The sequence below is a fragment of the Nicrophorus vespilloides genome, unplaced genomic scaffold (assembly GCF_001412225.1).
Source record: "Nicrophorus vespilloides isolate i.1.1-1 unplaced genomic scaffold, Nicve_v1.0, whole genome shotgun sequence".
Taxonomy (NCBI): domain Eukaryota; kingdom Metazoa; phylum Arthropoda; class Insecta; order Coleoptera; family Silphidae; genus Nicrophorus; species Nicrophorus vespilloides.
The window spans coordinates 68,617-92,241 of NW_017097167.1; the positions used below are offsets into that span (position 1 = coordinate 68,617).

General features: G+C 36.2%; 1 protein-coding gene across 4 annotated transcripts in view; it reads left to right on the forward strand.

Annotated features, from left to right (window-relative positions):
* LOC108559227 (nucleolysin TIA-1) overlaps positions 1-23,625 on the forward strand; it is a 92,342-nt gene that overhangs the window by 65,015 nt on the left and 3,702 nt on the right. For 3 of the 4 annotated variants that reach the window (XM_017916436.1, XM_017916434.1, XM_017916435.1), the window contains exons 3-5: positions 12,166-12,253; positions 17,059-17,134; positions 21,975-22,077. In XM_017916436.1, the coding sequence (XP_017771925.1) occupies positions 12,166-12,253; positions 17,059-17,134; positions 21,975-22,077 (267 nt within the window). Of the gene's footprint in view, positions 1-1,415; positions 1,991-12,165; positions 12,254-17,058; positions 17,135-21,974; positions 22,078-23,625 lie in introns of those variants that run through there. The other variant, XM_017916437.1, reaches the window with a different exon arrangement.

Here is a 23,625-nt window from a genome sequence, read left to right on the forward strand (position 1 = left end):
TTATAACATGTTACTTTATTTAGAAGCAATTCTATTTGAAAATACATTAAATTTGATATGGGGATGACATTAATTGCTTTAACTTTGCGGATATAAATATGAACAGTTCAGAATTTAAAAACATAAATAAAACATAATATATTATATAAACTTTATACTCTAATTAATTATGTTACTATTAATTTAATTATTGCAATAATCATATAAATCGAAAAGTAAACAATAATAAATAAATACATAAAGTTAATTAATTATTAACAACAGTTGAATATAAATTAACTATATAAAATAATTAGAAATTAATTGTTTTTTACTCATATTAATATATTTAATGGAATCTGTTGAAAATTGCAATTTTGTTGTGAGAAATTTTATGAAAAGTTTTACCGCGTTTCCGAGATTTACAAATCGCTTAGCGAGATTCAAATTAGAGTATGCCGCTCCGGTCCGGAATCCTTACTACAACTACTGCAAACACGTTATCGAGGGCGTACAAAGGAGATTCTTGAAGTTCCTTGTATTTAAGACAACGTAAGATTATCCGACTTACCGTGTTTGAGCTTTTGGAACGCTGTTCTCTACCTTAGTTAAAGCTTTAAAAAAAATCATATTATAGCTGTAAAATATTAAGTTTTAATTTAAAAAAAAAAATATTATATAATATTTACTTAGACCCTTTAGGAAAAATTTGTTCACACAATGTGAAAGTGTAAGAATGGTGATGGTATTCTTAGTTTTTTGAGGTGAAAGTTTGTTCTTGTGTTTTGGGAAAAGGGTAGATTTAGATGGGTCAAAGGACGTGCCTAATTATGCGGCTTCTGTAATATTGTAACGCGTTGCGAAGACGCAGAGGCATTCATGTGTTGACTGTTGGCCACCTGTTACTTACCTTCGAGATATGAGCGCAAGTAATTCCGGGCTGCCGCAGTGCAGAACTATAGCCAGATGGACGAGCCTGTAATGCGGCCCAATGTATCTCCGTTGGATGGGTCGTCCTGCATTCGGATGGCAGATGTGTCTTTGTGGTCGGAGGATGATTAGCTGCTGGACATCGGGCTGCACCCTACTTTAATCGCATGCATTGCGGGGGTGGCATTCGCCCTGTCTGCAGCAGATGATGTGCTATGGTAAAGAGACAGGGTGGAAGCGACGCGGGGGATCATGTTGAGGGTATCCACCAGGTGCGATGAGGTAACTAAGGTTAGTCCTCATCTTACCATGGTGGATGAATGGTTCCATAATCATCCATCCATCGATCCATAGCTAAACCCATCGACTCTTCGTGGTCTGGACGTGCGGCGGCGGGCTGCTGCGGATCCGCGCGCCATCCAGCCAAGTGGCGCACTGAAGAGCGCCGCCGCCGGGCCGCAGTTCGCGTCGCCCGCCGCTCGCCGTACCATAGGGGAAATCCCGCCCCCGCGCCGCTTCCGCCGCCCCCGAAACGTCATGATACGAGTGCGCCGCGACTTACAGTCTTCAAAGAGCGGGCCGCGCGGCTAGTTTCGCCGCCAGACCTGAACGCACGCGGCACCGCTTCAGCACGCGCTAATTGTAGATAGTGTAACACTTCAGTGAGATCAAAGTACCTGCAGAGAACTTAAATGTCTATTTAAAGCAAACCAAATACAACCTAAATATATAAAGCAATTAATAAAGCCAACGGAATTTTGGAGACGATTCCCGCGGATTAATTCATTCATTAAATAAATCAATTAGTTCAATCACGTCGAACTTTAAATTAAATTTCAATTCGAAGTTTAAATATAAACAAAGATTTATTCGCGTAAAGCAAGGAAGGAAAGTCACTTTCGTTCGGGTAAAACTATAAGTGCGTGGCTACAGAAGACGAGAAAGAGAATGCTGACCATGTCCACCCTAATGATGCCCGCCCCGGCTATGACCGCCATGTCTACCGGTCAGCTTCCCATGACCGCCAAATACGACCAGAGCAAACTGTCCCTCAACCACAACGCTCCAATCAACAAATCAGGTACATTTTGGCTGCTCACCTGCGTTTTGCCTCCTTTCGCTGCGAGCAACATGTGTCGCAGCTAGCCGCCCCCCATATCGGGGGGAAACTTTTCACTTTCGGTAACTATTTAAGGACGCGCAGGATGTGTCCGTGGCGCGACAGGTTCCTTGAGACACGCTGCGGATGCCGTCTATACTCCAGTCTAGACACCTGCCTAAACCAGATCTATTACATCCAATTATATATGATCCACACTAAACGAAACATAACATACAACTGTAAACAAAGAAAATTTTATATTCACAATTAAAGCAAATTTTTAAGAAAAATACTAATTTTATTTGAAAAAAAGTCTGTCCATTTATAGAATTATAAAAATAATATACAATTCTATAGAAAAAGCGTAAAAAATATTTTATATTCCAAATGAAATTATTCAGAATGTAAATTTTAATCAAAGTTAAGAAAATTTCAAAATAAATATCAATTGTTTGCTATAAAGCTAAGCAAACAAGTTTAGTTACACAAAGAACTTAAAATCTTACATACACGTTATTCTCTAAAGCAAACAATTAAATTAATCATATTAAATCTAGATTTTGTTTTATTTTCAGTCAACAATAGACAAAACACACAACTAATATTTCTTTTCAAACAAACCAAAAAATATGTTGTTTCAACTGTAATTTATATTATCTAATTGTGATTGAATGTTTGTAAATTATTAATCAACAATTTTGTATTTACGAATTGAAATGTGTTGAATCTCGCTCGATCAGCGTTTTGCATTTTTAAACCGAACAAAAAAAAACAACAACTGCCGAACCGGAAACTAATTCAATATACTCGTAATAACCATTATTATTTAACGTAAATTAAGTAACGAAATTACCCAAATTTCCAATAATTAATTACGTATTTTTTTTATATTTAAATTTGCGCATTCAGTTTGAAAAAAAATTAACGAAAATCAATTACTTTCTTTATTATGGAAATAAAAGTTTTAATTGAAGATAAACTGAATATTGTGGTTTATAAGTAATTTCTATAAATATTTGTGGGAAACTTTAAGTTTAATCGATTGTATTGAAACCTTATTAGAATATTAATAATAAATTGAGAGTAAACGTTTTAATTGGCCCTAATTGTAAATAAATAATTAAATTTACTATTGAAAATTCCTAAAACTTGTGTATGTATAAAAATATGGTTATAATATTTAGAAATGTGCATTCGATCTATTATTATTATTATTATTTACTGAAAATGGAGTAACGACGTTTTGCAATTTCCGCAATAAATTCTCCATGATTTGTTTCTGATGCGGTTTGCATTAAATGCAGACATAATATCGGCACAGCCGTGTGGCGCATTGGATCTTCTCTAGCAGTTTTATAGCATGCGCCAACGAAAATATAATAGCCTCTGCTCTAAGACAGCCCCATCTGATCTATCGTTAAAAGTAATCGCATCACGTCCCACTTTCCAACCATTATAATCTATGTGCCTTGTTTCACCCTCGCACATCCAATTCACAGCATCAAACCGAAGAACTGCCGCATGCTACATGATCATTTTATATTGGCGCACTACCATGTAAATATATATATATACATATACATACATACATTGGATGGAGATGGAAGAAAAAGGCGGGTTATTTAAATATTAACACGAAAAACAAATTTAATCAGCTTCCACGGACGAAAGTTCGCCTCTCCTCCATCGGATATTCATGAGAGCTCATCTATTATATAACATGTCGGTGCCTTCTTTATCCCCGCTCCGTGCGGGATGCACTCGCAAATAAAATAACTCACAATTTACAAAGTAAACAGTATCTTTATTAACTACCCTAAGAAACTAACTTTATGTTAACTCTTTGTGGTGTAATTTTCTTTATGCGAACACAAAAAGTAATCGATTTTTCTTCCTATCAAATTAAGGGGTTTTTACTTTTATTATTTTAATATTCCTGCAAAATATAAATATTTATACCAAATACTACACAAATATTATGCTTAATTTTCCATTTGGTTATTGTTATATGTTTTTTTATGTTGTTTTTTTTTTGAGGAAATATGAAAAATGCTAATGGAGCTAATGGATCAATTAACGAGTTTACAAATTTCAGTATGTAAATTAAAAAAAAATGTTGACCGGTAATTTGAAAACATTGAGTTTTATCCCATTAGCAAAATCGGACATAATAAAAGTATTATTGACATTATTTGAGTTTCTATAAAATATTTGTTATTAATAATTACTTAATTTTGTTTTAATATAAAAACAGATATATTTGACTGTTATTGTCAAATATAAATTGCAGATCAGTAATTACAAATTATTTAAAGGTAATTGCCGTATTTGTTAATTAATTAACTACAAATTTATATTTGTGTCATTGAGTACTAATTACATTCACGGCATCTAATTAACATTATTGTTACTCGTCGATTCATGAAAGTTTACAAATTGTTTTTTAGTATTGTTTTAACTGAAACATTTACACATTTGAAGAAAATGAAAAATTTAGCTTTTTTTTTTCATAATTTCTAACTGAAATATCTAAGAATTTGAGAAATATGAAATTATGGAAATTGATTTTTTTTTAAAAAAAAATGTGAATTATTAAATCCAGTTTCAATTTCCATCGGATTACGGAGAAATAATTAATGGTAAAAATTATGGTGAATTGTAAATATCGCATTTGTCGAGGGGGTTGGGTGTTTTGCACTCGGATTGCCGACTGCGCGGGGAATTAAAATTTTCAACTCCCGAAACAAATAGCTAATTTCCGGTTACGGTTTGGGGATTTCCATTCGCTCGACATCTATATTATATGCGAAATTTTGGCGCACTCCGAAATTCAATATCGCCCGCATGTTTATATATGTATGTATGTATGTGTGATGGTGATTTGGCAGGATCACGGATTAACAAGCCTTTCCGGAAATAAGGTAACCATTTATAATTGCTCCCAGTCCTCTGTCATATTGTACAATCGGTTTCATAAACTTCAGCCAGGCTGAAACGAGTCTGTCCGAAGCGTAAGGTTTTCCACCGGAAACCACTTCCGGCATCCTAAATATTTACAGCCTCCCCAGATTCCCTATTATTTCGATCGTCTGTGGCTCGCGGTTTTCTCCAATAAATAGCGGCAAACCGGGAACATGTGCGAAATCAATTCCCGGATTTTACGGTCTGCAGTGGTTATAAGTAAACTGAGCTCCGCTAGAAAAAGAAAAGGACGAGGAATGAGCAGGAGTTGAAAGGAAAGGGAAAGAAGTGGAATAAAAGGAGTGAGAGAGAGAGGGAGAGAAAAAAAACATCATCATCACGGACCGGTTAAACTCCGAACTTCGAATTAGACTGGTTGCCTGAAACTGGAGTGTTTGCCGATAGGATCTGCAGAGCGTTCCGTTTTTAATGCATTTAGGACTGTTCCGTTTGATGACTCAGCATCGTGGAAGAATATCATTCCGGCTAAGGGCTGCCTCGCTTATGCATGCGGGCCTAGAGGGTGTCTAGAGGAGCGAAACGGAACGGAACAATAAAGCCAACCCTTAGTTGTTGCTGTTGCTGCTACTACTACTGCTGCTGCTGCTATTCCTCGCCTATGCACTCTTTCCATCCATTCCTCCGACGTTGCCGCAAGTGAGCAACCAGCTCGATATAGACTACAAAATAAACGAAACAAAGCAACGCCGATGTTATGCAATAACTTATCGTAATATCGGTTCCGATACATTTTAAATTTTTGGGCTACATTCTTTCAACATTTTATTACATAAATGAAAACAAACAATTATTTTGGTGAATGTATACATTTGCTAGTAATAGTTAAACCAACAACTGAAACTGTTATATTTATGAATTTGCAATTCTTAATAATATAAAACTTTTTCTTTTGTTATTTAGTAGATTTCTTTAGTTTTCTTTTGGTCGTGGAGGTCGTTAGATTCTTAGATGGTTGCGTCCGTTTGGTGGAAATGATCCGTGTTGTTGGCATTTACTTAAAAAACTTTTCCCCACCGTTAAAGCCGCCCCTCGCCATTGCCGTTGCTGCCGCCTCTGCCGCCGCCCCCCGTTGCTCGCTCGCTGTTCGCATAAATGTGGTTTACTCTCGTAGATACGGCCGTGGCGATATCCACGGGGCGCGACCCGGGGGCCGTTGCGGGGGTGGAATAATTAAAATAACATGGCGCGACGAAAAACCTGATGCCAAACCTAAATAGGTTTACGACTCCCAAATGAAAGGGCCACATTAATATTCATATACATTTCCTACAATGCCTTTCATACCGCCGCCAGCCAGCCAGCCCTTTTCTATCTTGACTCATCTACACGAAATAATAGAGCCTCTCATGTATATGCATATTCACATATATCTATCTATGTGTATGAAACGTTTGCCGAAGCCGACCAAGCATCCACGGATCCGAAATATGAATATACGTCTTATCATTAAAAAGTTACAACGATACAAAATTACAATTATTTCAGAAAAACTGGTTACACAACACAATTCATGAAAATTTCAACATTTCTTGAAAAAAAATATTATTCTCTATTTATCTTTAAATCAGAAAAAGTTAATACATTATTTTAATTATTTCAGAAAGCACAATATACGAAAATTTCAATTTTCATTAAAACAAAATTTTATGAATAAAAATTATAATTTTTTGTTACAACACAATTCATGAAAATTTCAACATTTCTTGAAAAAAAAAATATTATTCTCTATTTATCTTTAAATCAGAAAAAGGTAATACATAATTTCAATTATTTCAGAATTGCACAATATACGAAAATATCAATTTTCATTAAAACAAAATTTTATGAAAAAAAATTATAATTTTTGGTTACAATACAATTCATGAAAATTTCAACACTTCTTGAAAAAAAATATTATTCTTTATTTATCTTTAAATCAGAAAAAGGTAATACATAATTTCAATTATTTCAGAATTGCACAATATACGAAAATTTCAATTTTCATTAAAACAAAATTTTATGAAAAAAAAATTATATTTTTTTAATGAAAGTAAAGTTAATTGACTGTTGTAAATGATATATATAAATTAAGATAGTAAATTTTATACTGAAATGCATGTAGTTCATCTACATTTGTTTCAGTAGTTTTTTTTTATGTTGGCGATTAGGAAAATTGAAAGTCCGTTTGAAATATGATCCGGGTTGCGTATATATCATGTCCGGGCATCGTAATATTTATGGCGTTTCCGGCGAAACGGCGGAGCTCTAAGCTAATGAACATCTTACATCCCACTTCAACACGCCGGCCTGCATTTGTAAATGGTTTAACGATGCGACGGAAACGCACAAAAGGGCCGGATCCTTTGGATTCATGCGTCCATAAAGAAGTCGCATGCAACAACATCAGGGGTAGAATTCAATTGGCTGATTGAGATGTTTGCATTCGGACCTAGACCAGAGCATAGACCAGAGACCACAGGAATAGCGCACTCGGGGTCGGAACAAATTGCGGATGCGCCGGGTGCTGCTCCAGTAATGGAGTTATATTTCCTCCTCAACGACGTTTGATTAGAACGCTAGCGAGTTACAATTTCCATTAATGAATTCATTCAGATGAAATACATGCTAGGCGATTTAATTTGAGGTCGAACCGTACAACACGGACCCAGTTTATCCGAAATATATTCATTCACAGTTTGCTTAATTCATTCACTCATGTCCATTTCATTATTCCAAATTTGATTAACCAGTGACGATTTAAGTTAGTTTATTTGTCTATTTTTTTCATAAGAAATATACTTCCTGCAGGATAATTCGGCGTTATAGGATAACCACACCACATACATTCCTAATATGACAGATATTTCAGTTCACGCACTGTGAGAATACACAGCTCGGATGGGTCCAGAATATCAATACTCTGAACCCTCTCGCTTTCAATTACTAGCTTTTGCTTTTGTTTTTCATCGATTGTTTCTTTTTTTGTTTGCTTCCTCCGGATGTAAAGTGCACGTGGCGTGGAACATAAACACCCGTTGCGTGCCATTCCTCCTTCTCCTTCTCTCTCTCTCTCTTTCTACCCAGTAAAATCCATCCGCTACAATTTCATATTTCTAACTATATTAAACCTTGGAATAAATCATTATTTTTCATACAAATTCCATCTATTTTTTATACATTTTGCAACAAAATTAAATATCCAGAACAAACAAACATTTCTACAAACTTCTTCTTAAAAAATTACAAACATTTTCAATAAAATCAAATACAATGAATTTCTTATCCAAAACTTTCAAATACTCTAAAAATTTCTTTAAATTCCTGAATTCATTATATAAATACACAACATATTATATTGCTTTATTTTTCTGTAAAAGAGTTCTTTGGAGTTGAAATATTGGAAGACCTGTGATCACGTTCTTTTAATGATGGCTGCTCACTTGCATATTACGAACTGTGCGAAACAAATTATTTTCACCGTGCGGACACTAATTAAGCGCCTGCAAATGAAACATTCAAGGAAAACATGTAACTACACCGTCGGGATTTTGCATAAAACGAAAACTAATTTTGAAATAAATAAATAAAAAAAACGTGTACGAATAAGCATATATTTTAATATATAGAAAAAAAATACGCGAGTAAATCTGTTTGCATTATTTCCAACTTACTTTACTATTTTTAATTGCGAACGTGTACTCTCTGAGCTTTGCACTTTAATTAAAAGCTGCGTGCATATTTATTTTTTTGCACGTGTTAATCCACTTTGGATGTGCTCTGTGTGTCTTTCGCCTTGCTCGATTGATAGTTAGCTTCATGTACATTCATTGTTCTCTCTCCTCGTCGTCTCCTTTATCCTCACATCGTCTCTTGTGCTAGGAACTTTTTTCCCTACAGTAATTAGCTTATGTAAATCGAATGGGGAAACTAAGTGCTCTGGAGGTGGAATATTTCCGTAAGAAAGCCAGAGTCGCTACTTGCTTGCCGCCCCCGCCAAGATACCCACACCGCCCTCTCCTAATTGCCGGCGGCAAATTTTAATTATGCCGTCCTGCGGGGCCAGGACGAAAATAGAAGGAGAAAAGAATGAAGTTAAAGAAGGATAGCGGAACGCAAATAAAAGTAGGAAAAAAAAAGAAAGAAGGAACATTGTAATGCGAAATGCTTTAATTAAATGTTATTTGCAAATCGCCCACGATTTCAGCGATAATGTGAATTTAATTACGACTCAAAATATAATAGGTTTATGATCTTATAAATGAATTTGTTTCACCAAAAACTCAATTTATATCGTTCCGTGCAATTACACTAAAACTTCTTTCGTGTCATTAATTTATATTTTGCTGCTTAAAAACAATTGTTTTGTAAAAAATTGCTTAAAATAATTATATTTGATTGTTGCAAAGACGGGGTTAGATTTTTTTTTTGTTTGTCTTTTGTTTAAAAAATATTTTGCTGGATGCGGGATAATCCGTCAGAATAATATAATATCGGGGGCAGTGGAACCAAAGTGGAATTTATGTGGGTGCTGGAAGCTGGGTCGCGTATGATGATAAACTCGACGTCCGTAATGGTAGGTAAATTTTCCAGCCTCGTGAAAACCCTACCAACCCGAGGGTGAATTTATTTGCCTCCCCTGCCAAATGCAATACCCACCCAACACCCTTTAACCGAACGCCTGCGCCATCTCCACCACCGTAACAATTGTTCATCTTGTTGTTTCCGATTAGGGTTGCTTAGTCACAACATTATTTTTTTTTGATTCTCGGGACACGAGAGAACAACTTTTGAACGCATTCCCGGGAATTCTCGGGATTTAAGAAATTTATTTATTTATTTTACATTGCACGAAATACAAAAATAAACTATATATTTATTAACTTGTGTGTAAATCTATTAATTGTATAGCAAAAAGGAAAATGTACTTTCTGGGTATTGAGACTATATATTTTACCAAAATTCCCGGGAAATTCGGTAATCCTATTCCTGATGTTATTAACAATTCTTGTTTATGTTAAATTTGTTCGAAATCTTAATGCACGTTCCGATTAGACGCTGTGTAAATCCCGTTCGTTATATAAGTGGCATAAAATTGACCTGGGAACGTTGCATATGGAGTAGCGTTTAATTACCTTATGAATATTACAATTTTTCTTATCAATAATTACACCCCATGCCACATGTGAAACGAGAAATCCACAATGCGGCCGGCAAACAATAAATTATAAACATATTACCCCGCAATTAGCATTCGCAATAAACAAGTAATGACTATTTTATTTTCAACCACTTCGCAAACCTCTTGTTACATTTTCTTTTATTTCATTATTTTCACACATTTCTTCAACACTTATTTAGAACTATGATGATGCTACAAATACTCACTTTTTAATTGATTATAATCATTATAATGATTTATCTATTATCATAATGTAAGTTTTAGAAAATTAATTATAATAAAATACTATAATATTATATATTTATGAGGATTTTCTTCATTTCCAAATAAATAATTCACCTCGCTCCTCCGTCTAACAAAATTCTTTCAGCGCGTTTTATGTACGTTGCGCACGTCTTTCGCTGAAAAGAAGAACAACAAAACAACAACATACGCAACGCATTAATATATTAGCACGATACACGACACCTCCCCATTATTGATTCCGTGTACGTTACATAATTAGCGAGTGCAGCGGAATGCGTCAGGAATTTAAAAAAAATATATACATTTCAAATTTTCGAATTTGAAACAAGATCTCTCTACAATTATCATAAAATGATATTATTTCCGTTATAGATCATCAGAAATTACTGCAGTGGTACTATCATCTATTCTGTGCGAAATCACACCTGTAATATGTATGATTCCGACGGTGTTAAAGCCCCACTGAATATTTATAGCAAATATAAATGCGACAACGGAAATTGGGAAGAATTCGAGTCGTGGAATAACACAGACCCGGAACTAATTCCAATGTAAATTAAATATGTTAAATTTTCATTTTGCGCCGGAAACTCTGTCTGTCTCTCTCTCTCTTTTCATCCTTTCATTTTTCGTTTGCTTATTACCCTAATAGCCGATGGAATTGGGTTGCAAAGTTTCGTTTTTATTTCTCTTTTTTTTCTTTCTGTTATGTGTGTTTCTAGCAAACCTTTGACGCTGTGATCTTTTTATACCACTTTCCTGGCGCGTGAAAAGGAGGGCGAGAAACGGGAGTTTTGTATAAAGCATAAGGAATCTGCGCTGAATCCACATATTTGATTATTGCAAGCACTCTGGGAAATTGCGTTTCCGCCGTGCAAATGAACGACAATGGGACGTGATTTCAATTCTGGTCAATTTTTGGTCCACCTTTCAAATGATTTTTTTTAACGGTCCGAGAACCATAAAACTACCACCCACGTCCCCAATTACTGTATCGGGGAAAGCTCTGGAACCAAACATAAATTGCCTTCCCCTTTTTCGACCACGTTCAACGGAAATGTACCATTTCACGCACGTTCCATTCCTGTAACAAAACAAATTTTAACGCATTTTCATCCTGATTTTTCCTCAAAATCGTACATGTGGTATAAATATCTATGTTTATATATATATATTAGTTATGGAGACGGCTATCGTTCTTTTACTGGCGACAGTAGAAAACTGGGCAACTCTCCAACATCTTATGGCCAAACCTCTACCATTACAGACTGTATATTTATTTATATATATACACCCATACTCACTACACATTCACTACATACGAGATATAAGCCAACAGTTTTATCACCACTTTACCAATTTTTTTCACAGTCATCCCCCTCGATCTAATTAAAATCAGTGCTTTTGATTTTCTTCTCAGCTCAAAGCTTGCGAGTTTCCGAACAAATCGGATTACTTATATCTACTACGTAACTTCTAAAATTGCATACATCGCCTGCTCATAGAATTACATAACATCGTTTGTGAAATGGAACCTTTTATACAGTTTTTTAATTAATCTACACTTTATAAAAAGTTTTTTTAAAGCCATATTACATTATCAATATTTTGCCTTAATTGGAAAGTCGTTATACCACTGCAATATTCGATTACAGTTTTTTTTTTAATATTAAATTTTCAGTGTATACGTTATATCACTGAAATTAATTGATCTGCACAATAAATTTGAACTATTGACGAATCTAATGTTTTTTTTTGTTTGTTTCAGAGCATCATCACATCTTTGTCGGCGATCTGAGTCCTGAAATCGAGACGATGCAGCTGAAAGAGGCTTTCCTCGCTTTCGGTGAAATTTCGTAAGTCCTCAACGTTGAGACACATTAATGAAACGAGCGATGAGAATTCCGCATTGCGAAAATGTACATGATGATGAATTCGGAATGAAGCACTTCCATCGTTAGAATTAAATATATTTTCAGGAATTCTATCGCGTACAAAACGACTTCACGGTCAGCAAACTCGCGAAATTTATTGCGATCTTCAAATTCCCATCAATTGTTCAACCCCTCTCCCCCACACAGCACAATACAAATTAACGCAAATATTCGTGTCCTTTGTGCAACTCCTACTCTCTTGTGTTTGTGCGTTTGTATTTTTCCGTTTGCCCTCGCAAACACAAGGGCTTTTTTTTTCTGTTGCAATTCACAATTGATCTTTTATTAACATCGGAGCGTGTTATTATTCTCTCTTTATGTTTTCACAGTTGCACACACGCTCACACGAAGCTCAAAATATGCCGTTGAATGTGAATCGCGTTCTTTACATTTTCATTTTCGTGCTGCGATTGAGATCAGTCCGTTCTATGCAAACACAATCGAACAAGGGAATCAATTTGCGCAAAACCGCGCCGACGTAATTAATAATCATTAAACAAACATTATCGACGGGTAGGGGGAATGGGCGAAGAGGGTGAGGGCAATAGGTTTTATGAAAATCAGAAATAATTAGTATAGCGCCGCTCCCAATAATTCGCGCACAAAGCTCGCCAGAATTCCGCGCATTACGAAGCATCCGAATCATTGCGTATTCCGATCAAATCCAATTGATTTCACGCGCATTACACATCTATTTCGATATTAACAACAAAAGCAACAACTGCAAATTATTACAAAAGCCACCACTTGAATTCGCGCCGTGTAATGCAATAATCGACGCCGTCGAAAATTTCAGGATTATATGAAGTTTCCAACCCTCCGTTCGCCCTAACTGACCCTTTCATTTACTTTGGAACTGTTGCCGTTAACCCTTTGCGGTCGAGATATGCCGAGGGCATTCAAGTCAGAGTAGATGGAAGTTTCACTAGAAGACACAGTTACACGCATTACTTTATACAACTTACTTTATCCTCCAGAATTCCCATAAGAAAATACACTTTTACAATATACATATCTTATTATTAGGACACGAGGCAAATGATTATTTCCGACATTTCTGAACGCCCAAATAACTCGTAATTGATGCGGTTGTGCAGTTGAAGTTCCCAATAATAGTTACTATTTTTGAATATCTAAAATTAAAATCAATTCATGTGTCTATTGCAAACAAAACATGGATTACATTTCTAAATTGATCAAATTAATTATCTTGAATCCACGTGCGTCACTTCACTAGAGCTGTCAGTTGCGTAAAGATGGATGGAATAAAACAGAGAAACAAGCGAAATTAGAGAAGCAAAACAGATGTATAATAAAGTGAAGCTACTGGAGATGGCTTTGAGGTTTTTGGATTGGGGATAGAATGGAATGCATGGGTGTTTGTATACACATTTTTGGTCATTAGTTGTAATGAGCCGGACCCTACAGCCAAGTATGTACATTTGCATAAGACGTGGATTTAGCGTGAATATTCATGGCCGGGTCGGAGTGGAGTGGAGTGGAGGGTCGTAAAACCCGAAAGGGTTGCTTGCTGCACCTAACATGTAATTTACGTATTATGATAAAAATTATATAATTCATTATGTTAAATATGAATTGATGAATACTGAATTGATTTGATAACAGTTATCAGAATCAATTGATTTTAATATTACATATAACACTTAACACGTACTGCAACGATTACCGAAATTGTATACATGACACATTAGCACGTGTTTACCAGGAAATTATTGGCGAGTACTAATGGCTTAACTAAAACGTGTGCCGCTGGTAACAATTACATCTGCTTCACGACCAAAATATACTTGATCGAAGGGATGCGGTTTGAACATGAATGCGAAGTGCGATTTATGTAAGTGGCATAATGATGCTGTCAGCTCTGGCTCTTTCGTAGGGATTTGGGCAGTCGGGTCACAGTTCATAGCTTGACCTCTCAGAGTCTAGGTCTTATCGTCAACAACTGTCGGAAATCTTCTCATGAACCGTCCGACCCTGCGTATAATTACAAATCGCACTAATATTCATCATCATATAATATTTCAAATCTATTCACTCAATAAACATTTTTCTTACAGTTGTTAAAATGGAAGATTTCTCAAATAAATATTTGTTATAAAAACTCTTTTCATTCTTAATGTTTCCAAGATTGAAGTTTTAATTTATTTTCAAATCAAAGTTGATTGAGATGTCAAATTATAAATATTTATTGTAACCAAATTGGTGTTTTTTTTTATAAGGATTTTCTTCCCTCGTTGAATAAAGAATAAAATAAATTGTGGTAGAAATTTCGGAGGTGGTGGTTGGGCGAGTACAAGCAACGACATTGTTAATGTGATATATGAATCTATTGATTACGTGTCGATGCGATTTAGTGGCGAAGCCACTTTGCATACTGAAAAGCCATAGTAAAGTGGAAGTGAACTTATGGCGGAGCAGGGGTGGTGCCCCGTGGGGTGGTTTGGTGGACAGATCCGTTCGCAATCCAAATTTTGCAACCGCACGTTGCGTTTTGTTAGTCAGGTACATACATTAATTACTAACATAGATTAACCAGAGGAGCTCCTCTAATGATGGACATATCATAGGAATTAATTGAATGGTTGAGGGTAGAATCGATCGATAGTTGAAGTGAAGTGGAGAAAAAAAGTAGAGAACTATAATCCATTCATTTCCGTTTCATGTTTAATCCTTCGCACTTTCAGTACCGTATCCCATGGATATAATGCGTATTCGTTTAGATGGCATCCGGAATCCAATTGTCCCTCGTTAATTGCGATTATTATAAACTCGATTGGGACATTAAAGCGATTAATAGTCATTTCGGGATCACACGCAAACGCTTTTCAAATTTCCGCAACGTGCGTTATTGTATGTATATACGACCTGGAAAAGCCATTTCGAACTCAATTTTTAGTTACTCTACACTGCATAAACTATAATCACAGTTTACTAGAGAAAAAAATAAAACATATCGACCTGAAGAATTACCAAATCACTAAAAGAAATTCAATTTCCAATTAGTAGTATCTAAAATATGGTTTCTTTGTAAAATGAAATGAATCCAGGTAATATTGATTATTCAAATTATAGCTAAATCAATAGGAAATAAAATATTTATAGTAAGGTAATTCCATCAATCAAGGTTATCATGTATGATTGAAATATTAATCCTTTAAATATTATTATTATGAAATAAAATGTGAATATGAATATTTTGTTTATTATTTTTTTAAGTATAAGAAAATAAAATGTGATTAATTCATTTCTGTTTGTTGCGTGCAGTTTAAATTGTGTTCTGAATGTGGCGAAAACGTGCGTCCAATAAATAGTTAAATTAATTTTAGATCGGCAGCGTTTCGGGTCTAGGGTAGGCCACGGGTTTAATTGATTGTCCAACAAAGTTGGAGGACTAGGGGGGTGGGGTTTGGTATAGCAGTCGAACGAACGTCGCACGGCGACAGTTCTCCCTCCGGAACATACTTATTTCCATCCCTTGTTGTTGCAGTTGTACCGGTGGTGGTAGTAGTAGTAGTTCAAGGGATTGCAACCTGCAAAATCCATTACCCGCACACCGTATAACGCGCGTCACTTTGCTATTATTAGGCGAGTATTAATTTACACTGAATATTAACTGCGCCATAATGCGCAAAAAGGGTAAGTAAATGTGCCCTAAATCCAAGAAGATTACGCTCACACATATACATACATGGCGTTCTCCGAGAGCCGAATAATTACGCGAGATAAACCTCTGGGTGCATTTTAAATTAATTACAACTTACTCTCCGTATGTAACTATTTGCTTTTCACTCACCTATACCACTTATCTCTTTCATGGTAAATAGTTCAAAGCTATACCTGTTTACTATTTTCGTTTATTTTTCTTTCATCTCCCGTTCCCAAACTTCAGAAATAGATGCTGCATCTTAGGGAGTACCTAATTATATGATAAGTAACTTTTTTTTCGAGATGCATCTCCTAGTTGGTCCTTGCGAAGGGCACTGCGTAATCGGTCATCTGATCTCTTCGAGGGTTTCGTTTCGTCCGGTCGGTTCGTTCGATGATCGTTTTCCGGAACGAACGAGAGTCTGTCCGTGCGCGAAATTTGTGTGAATTTATATTCGACTCGGATCCACCTATTCCGTGTTATATAATCTCAATAGCCGCACCGCACCGCCTGCGAGAGGCTCGGCGGTCAACACACAACATCTGCCAAACCAAAACCAACCCCCTCTCCCCCTCCAAAATCCCAATTCATGGATGAATGCGAACAGATTTTCGGTTCATCGAACCACCCACGTTCGTCACAACACAACATCCGCATGGGCCGCACCTACCTGACAATACCATCATGGGTACGACCATGATGGAAAAATGATCCTTAAAAGCTCCTCTCCATATACAATTCTGCTATACATTACGGCTACTTGATAGCCCAGATTTAGCACGGCAGTTAATTTCCATAACTCAGGCCCCACCGGCCGCACACACACACTACCAACCAACCACCCACACTCTCCAAGTGTAACCACAAAGCCGGCTGCTATTCATTAACATCCTCCATCTAAATCTGCCCGACTTGCTTTCCTGCTCCTAGGATCTTCGCACATCTTATCTATTATGTATATATATTACAGCAATAGCAAACGTATACATTAAGCAAATTCACTTAACAAAAATATCAATATTTATTATCTAATTATTTTACTTATTTTTTTGTTTTCCAGAGATTGTCGAGTGGTGAGGGATCCGCAAACACTCAAATCCAAGGGATACGGCTTCGTCTCTTACGTGAAAAAAACGGTGAGTGTTTTCTTCCTGCAGTTGTTGTTGTTTCTTTTTTATTTTGGAACATAATTACTGCTCATCCACCGTCTTTTAATAAACGCAACGTTCTGCCTTCAGCGACGCTTTAATTTTGTGTCCCTCATTAACCCAGAAAATGTGAAATATAATCGACGTTGAAATCGGGTAACCGGCGCATCCACCTAGCAGATTTTGAGCACTTTCATTAATTATTAAATTTTTATTTTGAACTTTTTCTACCTAAAACAACTTATTATTTATTATTTTATATAAATAGAAGGAATTGTAAAAATGTTTCGAAATTGTGATTTTATTTTTAATTGATTATTGGATTGTATATATAAAATGTTGGTTGAAAAGTAGTTTATTGCTTCAGGGAAAATAGGAGCCACAAGGGGTGTCGTGTCGAAAAAATCGTTCCAATTGTCAACCGATAACCTTTTCGCGTGAATATCGCCTTCCAATGGTGTTCAATTCGTTTTTATAGCCCCGCTACGTGCGCATAAAATTCCCCAGTATTAAAGTTACGAAACAAAGAAAACACGAAACGCGTTTTCGTTTCTTGCATAGAATGGTTTGACAGGAAAATAATAGTAGTAGAAAATCTGATCTGATCAACTCTAGCAGAGAATAATGAAGACTAAACACTACACAACGATAGGAAACAAATAGTATTACTCCTATTACAACTCTGATCCTCTTATTCCGCATTGCATTCGTCAGGAATGGATGGAACTGTTGCAATATAATATAAAGGAACGAGTCCCAATCTCGCTACGGGTTTTTGGGTATTCTTGTCCTTGTTTCCGGTCCCTTTGTTTCATATGCCTGCACTTGAGTTATCCGAACTCGCATACCTTTATTGAGGGCGCTCGTTTCAGGAAGTTGCGGCGTCTCGCAACAAGTAAATGTCCTAGACCCAGAATTAAATACCATTCGAATATTTAGGGAGTGACCCTTTCCCGTCCAAGGGACTGGTTATTTACATTTATGGTATTTCCACCCGCCCCAAGCAGAAACCACGCTCAGGCAAATAATGGAAAAAATGTGATTTAGTTAAGTAATTGTTTTTTTTTTGTTGTTGTTTTCTTCCCCCTTGCTTTCGTCCTCCGGGGCATTACCGGTAAATACGCGCATAATCTAAATGAAAATTAAATTGGCTATTTATGTACTTTTTTTTACCTTCGTTGAGTGCATCCGTTGTATTACCACGAGGATTGATCGGGGAGTTTCTGAAACGAAGCAGAAAATATTAATTTTTCAGCCAAATACGTTTAGTATATAGACCTTTTCAAGACTTTTCAACGAAATAACAATTTTATGAAAAATTCAAACATTTAATGAATTTTTTTTTAAATCTAATTATCTATATAAACTATTCTTTGTGTTCGAATCTTTTGGATTATATTTAAACTTAATACATTCAAATTTCAATATTTCCAACTTGAAAGACAATTATCTGAAAATGAATTGAAAACAACTGTTTTTTAAGTTTTTATAATTTTTTTTAAATATAATTAAAACAATAATATTAATATTTAGACATAATAAAACTGTATATTTGAATTTAAAAGAATTAACTTTATCTTTTGATAACATATCCATTAAATTGTTGTAATATGTCAAGTATTTAATGAATGTGGAGAAAGCTTTGTCCAAATTGACTACCAGTCGCTAGACGCATGCTTTTATGGTATGAGTTGAATATTTCAGTAGATAATAAGCAAAGAGGAGTGCCTGATAATTAATAAAACAGACAAGGAAGCAAAACAATTCGTACTGCAGTAATGGAATGAACAAAAAGTTGTATAACGCTGCCGGAGTAAGCCGCTCTTTAGTATTCCCTTTAACGTTTTGCGGTTGAAACAAGGCAAGTCACTCGGCTAAGGGTTGACGCTGAGCTCGAGGCTATATAAGGGCCACACATACAAGGATGTACGCATACTGCCGCAGGCATAATCTGCGCCCAACCCAACCCCAGACCCAGGGAACCTATAAACGGGGATAGGGTGATGGTAATTAGTGAGATGTAAAGCCGACGGTCAAACTTCGGCATACTTACTAAATACTAATTAGCCGTTAGAAATCAGTCGCACGCATCGTCTATAGAAAGTTCACTGCAATTCTACTGCGAAATTCCATAGTAGCCAATTACTTGACCGAACTGTAGTTATAGTACGCAAACATCGTATTGCATGCAAATACACGCGCCACCGTTTTAATAGTATTCAAGTTCGCTCGCGCAACTATTTCATCTTTGAGAAACGATCGACCATGCGAAATTCACTTACTTCCATCGATTCCATAGTTCCGATTTCAACAATTACTATATTTAACATAAACATTTAACATCAATAAAGAACTCAAAAGAGCATCGTTTCAAAGAAATCAAATAACTTTGAGTTGCAATTAGCAATTCGAAGAAATCTGCGTTTAAATGTTCCCGCCACTCGAGATGCAAAGTGGAAATCGCAATCTATCCTATTTTCTCGTACGTCCAGTCGAAAGGCTGTATTGCGAGCAACTGCGACTCTCCAACGAGATGACCGGCAATTCTAACGAAACGAGAAATGTAAACCCAGCTATTTTCACTGTATTTTCCCGCAGCGTAAAGCCTTTATACCGAACGATATAAGATGGTGGCATTCTGCAGTGCCGTCTCTTTTCGGTTGTTTTTTCGACTTAATTGACGTGAAACTCCGGAACCGGGGGAAAATTGGTTTTTCTTTATTTTCTTTTTGTTTTGGAGGCGGCAACCACCAATCGTCATATTCCAGATGGGTGGCGGCAAATTTAATTAAGACCTGCTGACCGTTTCGTCGCGCTTAGGCAATACTCTTAAGTGCATTAACGCATTCCTTCAACTTGAGTATATTTTACAAATTATTCTATTTTTATTCATTAACAAATTAAATTTACTTATTTATAATTAATTACATAATAATTATATATTATTATACTTTCTTGAATGCATTTCTTAACTAATTACTTGAACGCATATCCGAGAAGCGAGGAATTTCTTTGGAGCGAAAAATCATCATCGTCGGATGTGTATTTATACGAACGCGTTTCACGGCTCCTGAAAACCGTTTCTCCCCAGCATCCTGCAAGCAATTAACTCAGGGCATAGTCGAAGCGCCGAAGATTCCCAACGCTCCCAGAAGAACCGAAACCGTTCCAGCTCAAGATCCTGTAGGATTTTATTTTCTATTTATTTCTTCTATTTTTATTCTTATTTAACGAGAAACGAGCTTCCCGCCCTTTCACGAATGCATATCGCTCCAAAGTTCCTGTTTCCTGTTTGTTCTTATCCCGAAAATAAATAATTGCATCCCCTCGCTTTTCGGTAACTGTACAGTTCCACAAACAGTTTACGTGCCGCAGCTATCTCCAATTCATGAAGGGTAGTATCTCTCAGCTACAATAATTTATTTATCAATTATTATATCACTGTGCCATCTCTCTCTCGCTCTCTCTCTCTCTTGCACTCTCGAAAACCTCAAACAGTCTCTTCACTCCGACACATTACACTATCCATTATATAATTATCATTATGGTTGATTAATTGTAATGCGGCAAGAGTAATCTATGCACGTATAGCGTACATGCCATGCTGGGGTAAAGGGCTTTCGTTACATAATCGATTAATGCGCGTCGACCCACCCCTCGGCGTGGTGAGCGGAAGGACCGTAAGCGAAACTTATGCTCACTTTACGGGCCGAAGACAAAGCACGTATAATGATCATGCGACACTATCTTATATGAATTGTAGATGAAAACCTCTCCTTCAAATACAAACTGCATCTAGGATCGAAACAGCTAATGGAAAAAAATTATTAGCGAATGAGAGAATCGTTGTTTTCGTGCAACCAACGAAGGAATTTGCTGGGTAATGTTAATTTCCCTATTTGCTGTGTATCCTTCGAACAAGGCGAATTCATATTGAATCAATAGTGCTGCAATCACAATAAACTCCAACAAAACCCTGCTTGAAGTTTAGAAACCGTAAAATGCGAGCGAGTGCTTTGATTGCCATAAAAATGATGTTAAATTGCTTTGCTTCATCAATTGCATTATTCCTCTGACGTACATAGTAGAAATTTAGTTTCTATACAAATTTTTATAAATTTATCAAAAAAAGTTAATTACTTTCAGTTTAAAGTAGATTTCTTAACATAATATTGTTTCCACACCATTTTCACACATTTATCAATAATATTGAATACATTTAATAGATCAATTCTAATATGTCAATCTTGGTAAATAATCCGATGAATTTTTAGTTTCTTTATTGATTTTAATAGCGAGTTTCGTTACTTAAAAATAGTTTAAATAAACATAGGGAAAATTTATATTTATTGTAAGTAAATAGAAATAAAATAAAGAACTGAATAAACAAGAAACAAATAAATAAACAAACAGAGACGCTTAAAGTTTCGAACACGTTCAACGAAATTCATTTCCAATTAGGTACGGAAATAAAATCGGGGAATGTTATTGAGACACGACATTCCACAATAAAAGTTTTATGCTCGAGCCGCAGTGCGCGTCGTGCTGCGATGCAGTGAAAGCTACTTACTGTCTATGACCTGTAAATCTCCAGCAGTTTTCAGAGCCTAATGCTTTTCCCCCCTTACCATTCATTTACAACAACAATAACAAGCAAACAAAAAAAAAGAGAGTTACGTTACTCGAGGGGATGGTAACATCATCAACCATTACGCGAGGGGACCAATGCGTAGGTTGGATGAGCGTAGTTAATTGTGCGTGTGCATCCCTTTGTTCTTTTTTTTTCTTTTTCATGTTTCATGCTATATTCTTGTACTCTTAATTCCAGGACGCCGAGAGCGCTATTGCCGCCATGAATGGACAATGGTTGGGGAACCGCAGCATTCGCACCAACTGGGCTACAAGGAAACCTCCAGCTCCGAAACCAGAAGGTATTTAAACAATTCTTTCTGTTTAAAAAAAACAATTATCAAATACTCAGTTTATCAGAAAGTTATATCAACTTGACATTGTGTGCATCAGAGCAGATAAGTTTCGATTATTCTTTACCTGAATACGTAAAGCGAACTGGAGTAAAACAAAAAGGGGGAAAAAATATCAGATGGAAACTGGATGTTCCTTGCAGGCATATGATACAAAAGTAAGTCCTGACAGGCCCAGAATTGCTGTTTGATTGGGTCAACTTCCGTATATGTTTAAGCCCCGCAGGGAGAGTAGCATTTAACTGCTTTCTTTTTGCTTCCTTTACAAAGTGGTTTTACATGTTCGATCAAAAACAAACATATACTTTCTTAATATGAAACTCATAATACAAAAAAAATCGACACAGTGTTTACAAATAATAATTAAATTAATAAGTTGGTATAAACTTATATTATTATTACAGACTATACTTTCTAGAAAATGTTTATTACATCCCATGTTTTGGCTACACATAGTATGTTTGGGAAACATAGCCGGAGAAGTGTCCCCAACTCATAAACATAACGCAGCTTAGAATGTTTATCTCCAGCCACAGCCTCTTCATTATACCCAAAATGTATATATTTACATATTACGATCGTGCAAATATTTGCCTCGTATCATCAAAAACTGGTGTCAAATAAACATGACCATTACATTTGCATTGAATTGGAGAATCCAGTAAATATTAATAATTTTAATATATGTTAATAAAGATTAGTAATAGTTATAACGTTTAATGTGGATGCATTAAATTTTGAATTAAGTTTACTCAAAACAAAGTAAGATTTGATTAGAGTAGGGTGATTTTAGTTCAGAGATTGAATGCATAATGGGTTGGTGTTGGAGTTTAAGGGTAGCATTATCCCTTTCTGTCTTCTTTCTCCCTGCAACCTTTGTATTGGGGTAAACGAGGTTTTACAGCCGACACGTGTCAGGATGAGGGTAAGCAGGGCCGTACCTAGCGATTGGAGCTGGACGAAGTGTATTATGCCGCAAAGCAATAAGAGAGCAATTCGTGTGAATTCTACCGCGGGTCTGTTGCTCTAATTCACAAGCAACAAAAAGAATGTAGTAATTTATGCACAATTGCTGTTCCAAAAGCTGTCAGGTGATTGAAATTTATCGTCACGAGACGATTAAAAAAACCACTGCTAAAGGAATAGATGGTTCCTTAGGCTCTGAACTTTGAGTTTCCCTTCCTCATTCTTCTTACGTCTTCTTTCCGTTCCGATTGCTTCGTGTTAGACTGAAATTGGCCAACGGCCACAGTGGTGGGAGGGTGGCCGGAACCGGAAACATCTGCAATGCGTATGCGTGTGTGCACATTCATCGTATAATTTTCGGGTCTCGCGTTTTATTATCTTCTTGGGGTCGAGGCGTTAGATGTTATTTTTGCGGGGGAGGGTGGCGGCAAGGGTTGGGGTGCGGTCGGAACGCTTGCCGCCTCCTCCACCTCCGCCGACGCGTCGCCATGTGTGCTGCGTGACTCGGCCTCGGCTTTTGTCACGACAAAA